The 14,251-nt window shown below is 36.5% G+C and overlaps 1 protein-coding gene across 1 annotated transcript in view; it reads right to left on the reverse strand.

The window, feature by feature from the left end:
- Positions 1-14,251, reverse strand: part of nrxn1a (neurexin 1a) — a 323,968-nt gene that overhangs the window by 84,012 nt on the left and 225,705 nt on the right. Inside the window, exons 16-18 of the mRNA XM_055150076.1 lie at positions 5,919-6,041; positions 3,430-3,811; positions 1,370-1,560 (exon numbers count right to left, since the gene is read on the reverse strand). Of these exons, the coding sequence (XP_055006051.1) occupies positions 1,370-1,560; positions 3,430-3,811; positions 5,919-6,041 (696 nt within the window). The remainder of the gene's footprint in view (positions 1-1,369; positions 1,561-3,429; positions 3,812-5,918; positions 6,042-14,251) is intronic.

The following is a 14,251-nucleotide window of genomic DNA, read 5'->3' on the forward strand; positions in this document are numbered from 1 at the left end:
GTAAATCCAGGTCTAAACCAGAACTAAAACCAGGTCTAAACCAGAACTAAAACCAGAACTAAAACCATGTCTAAACTAGAACTAAAACCAGGGCTAAACCGGAACTAAAACCAGGACTAAACTAGAACTAAAACCAGGACTAAAGCCAAGTCTCAACCAGAATTAAACCAGAACTAAACCAGAAATAAAACCAGAACTAAACCAGGACTAAACCGGAACTAAAACCAGGACTAAACCAGAATAAAAACCAGAACTAAACCAGAACTAAAACAGGACATAAAGGTGGGCTATGGCGTAAAAAAGTTTGGGGACCACTGAGTTAAGGTGCATGAAAACACAGTGAAGCACTTCCAGTATTACCAAATGACATCACAAGGTGGAACAGGGTGTTTTCTATTTGAGAGAAGAACTCAGCCTAAACAGTTGTTTAGTTACAGGTGTTTTTTATTCTTAAAAGTAGTTGTAGTAGTAATGCTTTAGTAAGGAGCATTCTAGACAGAGCAATAATCCAGTATCTCAGTGGAAACAAACAGATGCTGAACCCTGGAGCTTAATGTTATGTAGTTATTGTTTTTGTGGCATTTTTGGGCCTTTGAATCCTGCTTTTATTTTAATGTTTGTTTGCTTATAATGTATTCCCCCGTGAAACCAGAAAATGTGCAGCTTTACTACAGATTTGGGTTTATAAACTACAATATCAGAGTTTAAAATAGCAGAAATAAACCCTAACATTTACAAATATTTAAACAGGTCCATAGATTTAGGAAATATTCGTTTTTGGGGCATATAACTATAACATTTTATACTTTTAAACACAACACTGTTAAACTCAATATATGAACTAAAACTAGGGTGCATTTACACTTGAAATTGAGACTAAACTGGAACTAAATTCATAAATAATCCATGATTAGATCAGGACTAAACCAGGATTAGATCAGGACTAAACCAGGAATTAGATCAGGACTAAATCAGGATTAGATCAGGACTAAATCAGGACTAGAAACAGGACCAAACCAAGTCTAAATCTGGTCTAAACTTTGCTCAAATCAGGATCCAACAAAGACAAATGAGAATACACCTTTAAACTCATTCAAACAACCATAAAGGATGATAAAGAATTGGATATTTTTAACCTCTAACGGGACCAAATCAAGTCTAAATCTGGTCTAAACGTTGCTCAAATCTAGGATCCAACAAAGACAAGTGAGAATACATCTGTAAATTCATTCAAACAACCATAAAGGATGATAAAGAATTGGATATTTTAAACTCTATACCTCCATATTTAGACTTTGTATTGTCTGACTGGAGTTAGTATTTTAATTTGACTGAGAATTACAGCTATTACACATATTTTTCGATTTACCTTTGAGGTCGAGGTTCTTGGCGCCCATGGTGGTCTGCGTGGTCACTTTGGTGTCGATCTTCACCACGTGCAGGTTGTTGGTGTCTCTGGAGATGTGGACGTTGTGCCAGTGGTTATCGTTCAGAGGAGAGTTCGAGTTTCCTTTGATTAAATGAGCTCCGTTCCCCAGGTCTGAGATGTAATGCAGGTAACTGGAGAGAGGAGAGAAAAGAGATATTATATTGTAAAGGATCAGACTTATTTCTTGGTAAACATCTGTGAAGAGATTTTTAACTTTTTAATTGGCTGCAAAAAGTCATAAGATAATACAGACATTTCAGTCACTATTATCATTGTGATTAACAACTGTAATATCACAATAATTGCTTTGAAAATACTGTATTTTCCACACTATTAGGCGCTCTGGATTGTAAGACGCACTGTCATAGAATAGTCCATTTTCTAACTTTTTTTCACAAATAAACCCCGCCAGACTTTAAAGGAAACACAACAGTTGGATGGGTCAGTGGTACTTTGTTTGTGGCGTTCACGGTGACTCTGGGCTTTGTTCAGTTGTGGCGTGTAGGGAGGGTGCTGTCTGGGATCGCTGGATTGTCGGCGTGTTCGCAGTGACTCAGTTGTTCAGTTGTGTCTAGAAGTGGCACATTGCACTCGCTTTTTCGGTTCGTTCCTCCGTTCCGTTCCTCGTCGGCGTGGAGTGATGAGTGTGTCTGTGGGTGTTTTTCGCTGTGCGGTCGCTGTCTGCTCCGTGTGTGTTTGCGTGTTCTGCGGGTGTTGTGGCTTTGTAGTTTACTGAAGTCGTACTGGGACACCTGAGTGGATTCGTGTATAGGGCGCTCTGGATTGTTGGGCACGCAGTCGTTTTTTGATGGGGTTGGAGGCTTAAGAGCGCGTCTAATAGCCCAGAAAATACGGTACTCAAGTTACTGTAAACGCCATGTACCTTACTTTAAAGAACATTAGTCATTTGTTGTTATTAGGGGTGTAACGATATCCAAGTCTCACGATACAATATCATCACGGTATGAATCTCACGATACGATATGCTCACGATTAGGGATTTAACAATATCTAAATCTCTCGGTACGATATTTTCACGATGTACATCTCACGGTACGGTATTTATTGCGATATTTTGTGGAGGCTAATATTCTACTTTTTCCTCTTGAATTGCCTTGACAAGACTTAATCCAAAGAACTAAGACTAAAAAGTGCAGTACAGAAATGGAGCAAAGGATCATGGTCTATGTGGTTCCCTCTGTCTTATTTTTAGCTGTTGCTGCACCATAACTCTTAATTTAAGCAAAAAGATTGTAATTTCATATATTGTGATGGTCCACGATATTATTGTGAGAACTTTGACGATACGATATCACGATATTTCACTTATTGTATCATCCCTAGTGGTTATTAATACTACAACTATTATGGTATTGTATTGTACTTTGTTATAAGTGAAGACAACAATGGATAAATCTCGTTTTTAGCACAATCTGATGACTTATTGGCGATTACTACTTGCTAAAATGTGCCAAGAACAATTATCGTCTTCCAGTCCTTAAATGTACATATAGATTTTAGATTTTCCTATCCAGGTTTGTGGCCGGTACACTGTCCATTGAACCCTAAAAGTAAACACGAAAACAAAAAAATACTTACTTTTTTTATTCTCATTGTGGTTTATTTTGCACGATCATAAACGATAAACTTCTGTGCCTTCTTTATCATTATTATTAGGTTGTGTGACCATAAATTAAAACCCAAATTCTTACCTTTTAGTTCGTATTACTGTTTACTTTGTATGTTCATAAATGATTAACTCTTATTAGTTTGTACGACCATAAACGAACACAAAAATCCTCAAATTTTACATCCTTGTTTTTGTTTTGTTTTTTGTTAGTGTTGTTGATTTCGTGACTGACTGCAAATTTGCTATGATTATGATTAAACTAATAACGAATCAAAAAGGGCAAGTACAAGTTTTAGGTTTCATTCCACAAATTGCTTAACAGTTTAGGTAAAAATGAATCGAAGAGAATAGATTATTATTACAAACTCACCCTTTAACCAGCTCCACCACGATGAAGTCATTCCCGTCTCCTCTGTTGAAAAGTATGAGTCCGTCTGGTGAGGTGGTTTTGAACTGCATGAACAGGTGCATGGAGTAATAGGCCTGGAGCGTGGGGAGGGTCACAAAACTGGACCTGGACCTGAACGTGACGGGGTCCGCCACGATGCTTTTGTACCCGATCACGGCGTTCAGCTCGCAGTAGTCTATGTCTCCGTTCTTGCACAGGTCGATGTAGGGCATCCCGTTGAGAGTGAGGCCCTGGAGGTGCCCGATGAAGTTGGAGGGTACGGCGGGCATGAAGCGCTTCTCCGTCACGATGCCGGTCTCCACGTTGTGAAACTCCAGCTGGGTGTGGTCGCCCGCCATTTGACCTGGGTAAACTCGACATGTGAGGGCTACAAACAAAACTCGAAGACAAACAGACAGAGCTACGTAGAGGATCTGTGTGAGAAACTGTCAAAGTATTACATTATATTAGATTACACAACAGTGTCTTGGTGTAAACTGTCAGTGCCGGATAAGATCATTATGCAAAGAGCGTGAAGTGTAAGAGACGTTCATAATTCAATTTGTAAAAATGTATTAGCTTGTGTACTTGTAATCGTAATTAAAATGATAATAAAACTCAAATAACTCTGTGAAACATGGAATTGAAAAACAACACATTGTCTGGGTGTAAACTGTCAATAAAATATATATCTTACTGGAGTAGATAACACGTAGAAAGTATAAGGAATGTCGGCAATTACATTTGTAAGAAGGGTATTAATCTTAAATCAGCCATAATTAAATTAACAGTTTATTTTATTTATTTTTTTATTGCATCTATACATATTTATTATTATTACTACTCCTACTACTGTTGTTCTTCATAATGGTTGAACACAATTAACTTTTCTGTAAACCAAGAACTATTATTATTATTATATGTTATGTCATTACGTTATTTAATTGGCCCATGACATTTTTTTTTTTTTACATAAGAATTAAATATAATATAGTGATATGGTTTATGTTCTTGGATGTTTGTTTGGATACAAGACAGTAAGAGATATGTAATAAATATAGTACAGTAATAGTTGTATAGTAATAAATATGAGACAGTAATAGTGGTTTAGTAATAAATATATACTAGTAATAGTGATATAGTAATAAATACAGTACACTAATAATGGTATAGTAGTAAATATTGTACAGTTATTGTGGTATAATCATAAATATAAGACTGTAATAGTGATATAGTTATAAATACAGTTCAGTAATAGTGGTGTAATAATAAATATAGTACTGTAATAATGGTATAGTCACAAATATAGTACAATAATAGTGATATTATAAAAAATATAAGACAGTAATAGTGATATAGTCATAAATAAAGTACAATAATAGTGGTATAATAATAAATATCATACAATATATAGTGATATAGTGATAAATATAGTACAGTACTAGTGCTTTAGTAATAAATATACACCGGTAATAGTGGTATAATAATAAATAGAGTACAGTAATAGTTTTATAGTAATAAATATAGTACTGTAATACTGATACAGTCATAAATATAGTACAATAATAGTAGTATAGTCATAAATATAAGACAGAAATAGTGATATAATAATAAATACAGTACAGTTATAGTGGTACAATAATAAATAAGACAGTGTTAATGGTATAGTAATAAATACAAGATAGTAATAGTGATATAGTAATAAATATAAGACTGTAATAGTGCTATAATAATAAATACAGTTCAGTAATAGTGGTATAGTCATACATACAGTGGAGTTATAGTGGTATAATAATAAATAAGACAGTGTTAAAGGTTGTATGGAGGATTTTTTTTTTGTTTCAAATTGTCAGTGAAAGATTAAAATACCATTACAGAGATGCAGCAGCTTTGTAATTATGATGACCAAAATAAAAAAGAACGAAAATCTATCAACTGTGGACATAGTGAGGCCAGATAAACATCAGCCAATAGAAAACGAGGCTCCCTCATTTTCTATTGGCTGTTAGGTTGTCAATCAAACTCCCTAGTATAACTGACTCGTTGGAGCGCAGGGATTACGTGGTTTATGCGGCGGTTCTTAGAGGATTTTTCGAACTGTTGCTTCCTTGCATTTCTCACAAAGTTTGTCGCAACGGCGGACGAGAATCCACGACCGGTTCCCCAAAAGAAAGTCCGTTTTTTGAGGTCGCTGAAAGAAGAAGAGAAGGGGAAAAGGAGCAAAGCCAAACTGAGGTGATTCTTGGAGATCTCGTCCAGCGATGGCGCGACCGAAGCAGACGAAGCGTGTAGAAACTGATGCGTCGGTCACTAAATTACTTCTAGACAGGTCACTTCAACAGTAATTCTGAATGCGCACAAGGATTGTCGCTGTATTTCTCTTCACTTAACAAAATCCTCTATACAACCTTTAATGGTATAGTAATAAATATAAGACAGTAATGAAACAGTGTCATATGTTTGTGTTTTACCTTCCACAGGCTGGAGGTCGTCCACGGTGAGTTTGAGGCTCTTTCCGCGCCGAACCACTCTCACCGTGTGCCACTCGTTATCATTGAGCGCAGAACCAGCAAAGATAGTCTCTGGACCTTTACCTACGCATATAGTCCAGGACAACATTAAATACACGCACACGGAAACACAGCCAGGATAGACAGAAAACTGAGCTTATATAGAGGAAAAAAGAGACAGAGAAATAAAGAGAGAGGGAGGGAGGGAGACTGCAAAATCTGAAGATATACATGGGTTAAAAAGGCTTGAAGTCAAAATAATAATCTTTATTTGAGTATTTTTCAATGTTTAATAATTAAAGTTGTACTATGTAACTTTCTGGGTGGAGGGTTTTTCACAGTATGATATTAAACTTCTTAATCTATTTCCATGAAGACAAACACCAAGCCAATTTACAGCTCCAATTTGAGGAATCGTTTTATTGTAGAAAACACTTCTAATTAAATAACAAGCAAGTTTAATGCCATACTGTGGTACATTCTAGTGAAACCAGTCTCCATGGACACAACCAGGTGCTGGACTCTTACCAGAAATGTTGCATAGTGTTGAAATGTGCACATATCTGTCTCGAATTTATTGAAATTTAGATTTTCTTTGCTCAAAAATGCTTAAAAAACCTATACAATTGTACAGTGAGGGTTGCCTCTCCGCAGATCTGACCTGTAGCTTGGCCTAGTGAAGTGATCTGCTTGTCTCCATGTATATATAAATGTTTAATGCCATTCTATGGAACTTTCCAGCATTGGCAATAACATTTCCATGGCGACAAGCAGATGGGAACCTCTGTTACACCTTTAAATGCACCTTTAAGTTTTAGTTAGTTTGCAGGACTAGATTTTGGACATTTTTGAGGGGTATTTGGTTTGGTTGGTTTCAATATTTGACATAGTCTTACGATCCGTCTGAAGAGTAAGAATGTTTTTAGTTACAAAAACAACTCAAAAAGTCTTAGATTACAGATGCTCATTTCTCAAAATTTAACAAAAACATAGAATCCAGTAAAATTACATTAACACCTAAAGTAACAACTGGCCCGAAAACTACAAAAACATAATTAATATTCTGAATTCCAGCCGTTTTAAGTCATGCAGATTTTCATATTTTGCAGTGAAACGGCCAGGGAGTGTAACTTAAACGTAAAGGAGATTGGGGAGAAGAGTGAAGAGAAGGGGAGGACAGGCGCTCACTCACTCAGACACATGGCTATTTGGAGAGGAGACACACAGATGGACAGATAAAGTGACGCTATAATGGAAGACGGAGGATGACGTGGGTCCCTAAGATGGCGCCCGCACGACCCAAGTGGCAAAGGACAAAATGATGAGCAACTACTACCCACATAATAGAGATTTTAATATGACCTAAAGGTTCTATATTACGCAAAACTGACTCTTGTGAGGTTTAAGCCGTGTTGTAATGTCGTTACCTCATCAAAAACAGACCTGGAGTTCTGTTTTGTTTGAATAATCCTGAATTATTTGTCTCTCCACATCACTTAAAATCAAAATCCTCTGTTCCACCTTGTGATGTCATGAAGATTTCAAGTTACAGCTACTTTTTTTTTAACCTTTTGTTCAGCAGAGATGGTCAATTCCAGATCTGAAATCACCCAAATGATTCTAGTGAAGGTATAAGGAGTTTAAAAACACAGTGGAGCACTTTCTGTATTAGCACATGACATCACAATGTGGAACAGAGTGTTTTGGGGGTTTTTTTCCACATAAGAGAAGCTTAAAGAACATGTGTGAATGAAACAAAACACAACTCCAGGTAACATTATAACAACAGATCAGAAAATAGCGTAGTAACGATGGATCTACAATTGTACTGTTAAAATACTGGTTTACTGTTCACTGTATTTTGAGACTAAATTATAAAATTAAAGTGATATATTGCAAAGATTAGATTGCAGACTAAGTAATAAGGGTCCTGTCTTAATATTACAACTGACATTAAAAAAAATAATAATGAAATTAGGGCTCAATACTGAAATCGTGAATATTAAAATGATTATGTTTTAGTTACACGATGCATTTATTCAGCATTTTTCTCTCAAAAAACTCCACTTTGTTATAGATAATTTATGCAAAACTTTCAAATTGAAAATAAATAAAGGCTACAAATATGAACCTTTGAGCAGTTTTACGATGTATAAAACATAAAATGAATAAAATATACTTTGAACATGAAATAAGGCTTAGAAAAACATAAATGTATCCAAAATAAACTATATATCCAGTTGTTCCTCAATCTGTATATTAAAAAAGTAATATAAATAGACTAATTTATATGTATTAATTTATATGTATTTATATAACTTATTTTATCGTTTCAACTCGATTACATGAGTTTGGAGATCATTTGACACACAAATTGAAATCGCGAACTCCAGATATGTTTTTGATGAGGAAACAACATTATAACATAGATCAGAAAATAGCGTAATATGGGCCCTTTCACTAATACTACGTACATAAGGAGGGATCCACTATCGTACTGTTAAAATACTGGTTTACTGTCCACTGTATTTTGAGATTCAATTATTATTATTAAATTAAAATGATAGATTACATACATTAGATGATAGACTAAGTAATAACGATCCTTTCTTCATATTACAACTGACATAACAAATAATAACAATGAAAAAATTTACTGAAATATAGTCATACACAAACAGTGATGCCACTAACGCGCTACTACTACTTATGCGTTACTCTAGTCCGACTACTTTTTTCAGTAAAGATTCGTCTAACGCAGTGCTATTTCCAAACCAGTAGTCAGATTTAAGTTACTTATCTAATACACTGTGCGTTACTATTTTTGCGTTTCAGGGCAACGTAGGTTATTTTTTATTTATTTTTTATTTTTTGGCGATGTGGGTTATGTGACCCCAAAGATCGTATAAATCGTCTCTGGTGACACATTTCCTGTGATGTTACGTCGTCTCCGCTCCTCCACGAGTCACATGTAAACATGGAGGGAGAGTTATGCCTTTTGCAGCTGGAAATACAAACATTATTTAGTTTTATTTCAGCTCAGGATGGCAACATAAAGGTTCATTGTTCACTCTGTGCTGGTGACAAAGTGTTGTCTGTCTTCAAGAAAACAACATCAAACCTGAAGAAACATCTAGAGACACAGCGCGGCACAACCACGTTAACAGAGCAGGTCCCACCCGGTGCGAAGAAAACAGTAACATAAAGTAACTTGTAATCTAACTTACTTACTTTTTAAAGAAGCAATCAGTAGTCAGTAGTCAGATTACTATTTCAAAGTAACTATGGCAACCCTGTACAAAAAATAGATTGAAGACCAGTTTCTTGCTTTGTGGAAAAACTTATTTTATATTTATGTTTATTTACGAATATGAACAAGTGTCAAGATGATGCCCTGACAAAGAAATAAATGTACAGTATGTTAAATATGACTATGTTTGTGAAATAATGTCAGAATTTACCTGTGATCGAAATAAATTAATCAGTCAATTATTAGGTAAACATGAGAATACAAATAGATAAATAATATATACAGTAATAATAATAATATATGAATTAGTTATAATGATAATAAGTGGATGATACAGTAATTTGTCAAAACTAAAACTGCAAATAAACTTAAAATACATTATAACAGGATCTAGTGTCTATAAATACAATTATACTTCCTGCAATTACTGCATCCAAACTATTTTAACCAGATATTTAACATTCTGCTTCTGCCTCTGTACCATATGTTCACTATCTCTCCTCTGCCAAAACCATCTCAATCTTGGTTCTTTTCTAACCCTTACTCTATTTCAATAAGTCAGGATATTAAATTTACAAATTCCCGTCATTAATAGGATAATGGGAGTGTGGCGGACTGGTTAAAATTGCTTTATAATGTACATTTCATGGCTGGTGTGTTCATACGTGTTGATAATTTGTAAGGAGGAGGCAAAAAACGATTAAGCTTCCCCGCTGAAATCGCCCACTCGTGTTTACATCAATCATCTGCCGTCCCTCTGGAGCGCAGTACCTCCCGGATCCTCTTGGTGGCAGTGTTGGTACGCGACAACGCACAGGGGGAGCTATCCAAGGTGCTGACGTGTGAGGAAAAAAAATGATATAAATAAAAAAAACGCTAGTAGCTGTCCTTTTATGATGTCTCTCTCTTCTCGCTACCCGTCTAACCTCTTCCTATCTGCTTATAGTTGGTTGCACACACTTGACAGACCAGCAGCCGCTTAAAATCTTGCTGTTTTTTTTCCCTTTCCAGCTAAAAACGAGGGGAGCTAACCAGCGAATGCACCACAACCATGGCTCTGTGAGGGACTGCAACAGTAATAGGGGCTGGAAACATCTGAATTTTAAATAGTTTTCCCCCAAAATATACATAATTTAAAGGGAAGGGTACCACAGTGTTCTTAGCGAGCTGTACCGGGACAGGATTGTGAATATAATATACTAAAAATTTGAAAAAAACTGAATGTGAAATTAAAGCTTGTGCCGGATGAAAAATGGGAACACGTGACAAACCCGTGTATCTGCGCTCTCAAATGTGACGTTAACATGTTCAAATCACACATCGCTTTTACAGGTAACAATTGCATTTTTAAAGGTTCACTATTACACAAAAATGACTCTTGTGAGCTTTAAGTCATGTTAGAATGCAAAAACAGATATGGAGTTGTGTTTTGTTTCATTCACACACGTTTAAGTAATCATTTATTATTATTCTGTCTGCATCTCCAAAGCTCAAAATGCTCGTTTCCACCTTGAGATGTTATGAATCGGTACTTTTCTAGTTAACAGCTCCATTTTACCTTTAGTTCAGTAAAGATTGGCAATTCCAGGACTGAAATTATCCACATGATTCTAGGTGTGTGGAGTTTAAAAACACAGTGGAGCACTTCCTGTATTACCACATGACATTATAAGTGTTTTCTGTGGGAGAGAACTCAGTCTAAACATGCAGGATTTGTGTGTTAAACAGTGTAAAGTAACGAATTAGTGTAATGCATTGCTTTTTGCTGTAACGCAGTAATGTGCGTCACTATGCTTTTTTAACCTGGACTGAAGTGGTGGGATTTTCGTTTTTCTTCATACAAATTTGCTAAAATCACCGCGATGTCAGCAGCGGTGAAACACCATCGTTACAGTTCTGAATGTCGGGTTGGGCCTGGAGGTGCGCCCGCAAAGACCGTCAGGTGACCGCGGGTGAAAGGACTGACGCAGAGCTCCGGGCTCCAGATTAGAACTGGTTCAGTCCTGGTTCAGTTTTGATTTAGTTCTGGTTTAGTCCTGATTTAGTCCTGGTTCAGTCCTGGTTCAGTACTGGTTTAGACCTGGTTTAGACCTGGTTTAGTCTTGGTTTAGACCTGGTTTAGTCCTGGTTTAGTCATGGTTCAGTCCTGGTTTAGACCTGGTTTAGACCTGGTTTAGTTCTAGTTTAGACCTGTTTTATTCCTGTTTTAGACCTGGTTCAGTCCTGGTTTAGACCTGGTTTAGTCCTAGTTTAGGCCTGTTTTAGTCCTGTTTTAGACCTGGTTTAGTCCTGGTTCAATCCTCAGTTCAGTCCTGATTTAGACCTGGTTTAGACCTGGTTTAGTCCTAGTTTAGGCCTGTTTTAGTCCTGTTTTAGACCTGGTTTAGTCCTGGTTCAATCCTCAGTTCAGTCCTGGTTTAGACCTGGTTTAGACCTGGTTTAGTCCTAGTTTAAGCCTGTATTAGTCCGGTTTTAGATCTGGTTTAGTCCTGGTTAAATTCTGGTTTAGTCTTGATTTAGTCCTGGTTTATACCTGGTTCAGTCTTGGTTTAGACCTGGTTCAGTCCTGGTTTAGACCTGGTTTAGACCTGGTTTAGTCCTGATCCTGTCCATAAACAACACATTACAGTTTTAAAGTAACTTATCTCACCGTGGTGTTAAACGTGTGAATGATACAAACAAATCCAGGTATGTTTATGACGAAAAAACAAGATTATAACAGATCAATAAACAAAAGTAGCATAATATGAGCCCTTTAAATACAAAAACTTTACGTTATAATTTGGTGTTTTGGTTCAAGACGATAATCCAGTCGTAAAGCAGAACGAGCCTCACATGAATCTCTCATTTGAGTTGCCAGTTTCAAAGCTGAAATCCAGTAGGTTTAAGTCTCAAAGGACTCTCTCTCTGATCTGGATCCTCACTACCTAAACCCCCGACACCTGCAGCCAAGCATTAAAGGAGCACTGCGTAACTTTTCTGGTGGAGTTTTCACTATCTTCTTGTCTCCTTGGAAATGTTATTGCTTTGCCTGGAATGTTCCATGGTGTAACTTTAAACATATCCTTCTAGCATTTATTCATTGCAGGTCTTTCTACTGCTGAAAAATCTAATAATATCTTCTGTGAATTGGGCCGACTCTCCACAGATCTGACCTGTGGTTTTACTGTGGGGCACTTGTGTTTTAGTTTTGTGTGTTAGTTTAATCACTCGTTTTTGTGTAAGCCTGCGTGACCCGTTTTGTGGCACAAAACTTGTTGTATGTTAATCTTGTTACTTAGTTTAGGTTATTTTCTATATATATTTTAGTCCGTTTTGTTAATTTATCTTTTACGTCCCTGTTAATTCAACATTATTTAATTTATTCCATGATCCATCTTATTTTTTTTGTTACTTCCCTGACCCCAACGAGCTGGGTCGTAACATAGACATTGAGTATTAATGTGTTTAATGCAGCTTTGCACACATTTGTTTACATTTTACAGAAACAAAACTTAAAACCACATGGTTGTTTTGCATAAACTAAGTGCACCCTTTGTGTCGCTGATGCTGTTCAGCTTCTGTCGGACTAAAGGACACGACTCAGTGGAATATGAGTGTTGTTTCTGTGACAGAGGATGTGCTGCTGATGGTGAGTCTGTTCTGTGCTTCTATCATTGGAGATGGTGTTGGAGCCAGTTTATATTTATTTAAGAAACTATTAATTTGATGAATTTTATATAATGTTAAAATGCATTTTTTTTTTATTATAGAATTTTTATTGTAGGTCATCCTGATCTCCTCTCCCCTCCTCCTGAAATCAGGTATCAGGTAGAAGATACTATATTGTGACCACACTATATCAAAAAAGAAAGCCAACCACTGAGAATATTATTTTTTTGTTCTTTAAAATAAATGCAGTTCCTGGATCTCCATGTGCTTTTTTTATTTTTTATGTGAGTTACAAACCTCCTCACACAAAAAGGGCACAACAGATGGTTCATGTTAAACTTTACAGAGACTATCTGCCTGCAGGTCAGACCCTAAATATGAATGGACAAATATTCTCTGTAACATTTTATTGATTTTCATTTTATTCAGACTGCAGGGCTTAACGCTCAATTCAGATTTTTTTGTGAAATCCGATGTTTTTGCGAGGTCGTTCACATTTCCAATTAAATGCGACTTGTATGTGACTTCAGTGTGAACTTTAAATGCCTCAAAAGTGTCCCACATGTGCTGGAGACACGACGACGTCAACCGCAGCGAGCGTGATCTGTGTTTACGGAAGTTGTCCAAACATGGACGCGAGCATTGAGCACCTGGAGATTTTAAAGTTCCTCTCGTACCGGAGCCAGAACATGAACAACTTACTTGTTTTAAGGAGGAGATTGAGAAGGAGAAGGACGAGGTTTTTGGCCGTGGTGTTTTGTGGGGCAGTGGCAGCAACGTGTAGGTGGATGAATGCGCTTTGGCCGTTCAGACTGAAGTCACATGTCAAAAGATCAGATATGTATCGGTTTTAGGAGCACATATCGAAGTGGCCTGGGTCGCATTTGAAAAAAATCATTAAAAGATCAGATACAGGAGCATAGGGGCGAAAAAATCAGATTTGGGTCACTACAGGCTGCAGTGTGAAAGTCACCATAAATGCAACACAATGTAGTCTTTTATACAGGATACAGGTAAAAAAAAAAACAAAAAGTAGTGTTCTCCTCATTTTAGAGTCAAAAGGGTTTTGTGGCTCTGGGTGTTTTTCTTTTCTGTGGAAGACGCTCCAAATGGCTCTTTGAGTATTTAAGGTTGTCCCTGGTAGGGGTGTGCAAAAATATCAGAATATCAATATATCGTATCGTTTAATGTGATGATACAGTATCGATATCGTGGGCTACTCTATCGATATATCACCAAGAGTATTTTTAGGTGTGTTTTACTAAATTATTTTGTTACAGCGCTACAGTTTTGTTGCTTGTGGCGTGAAAGGAAACTCATTTATGCGACACATTTGACATTTTGACACTGTTTTGATGATTAAAATGTTTGCGTTTCATATGAACTTTGCACA

The sequence above is a fragment of the Boleophthalmus pectinirostris genome, unplaced genomic scaffold, assembly GCF_026225935.1.
Source record: "Boleophthalmus pectinirostris isolate CB_2022bp ecotype Guang Dong unplaced genomic scaffold, ASM2622593v1 HiC_scaffold_14, whole genome shotgun sequence".
NCBI classification, from domain to species: domain Eukaryota; kingdom Metazoa; phylum Chordata; class Actinopteri; order Gobiiformes; family Gobiidae; genus Boleophthalmus; species Boleophthalmus pectinirostris.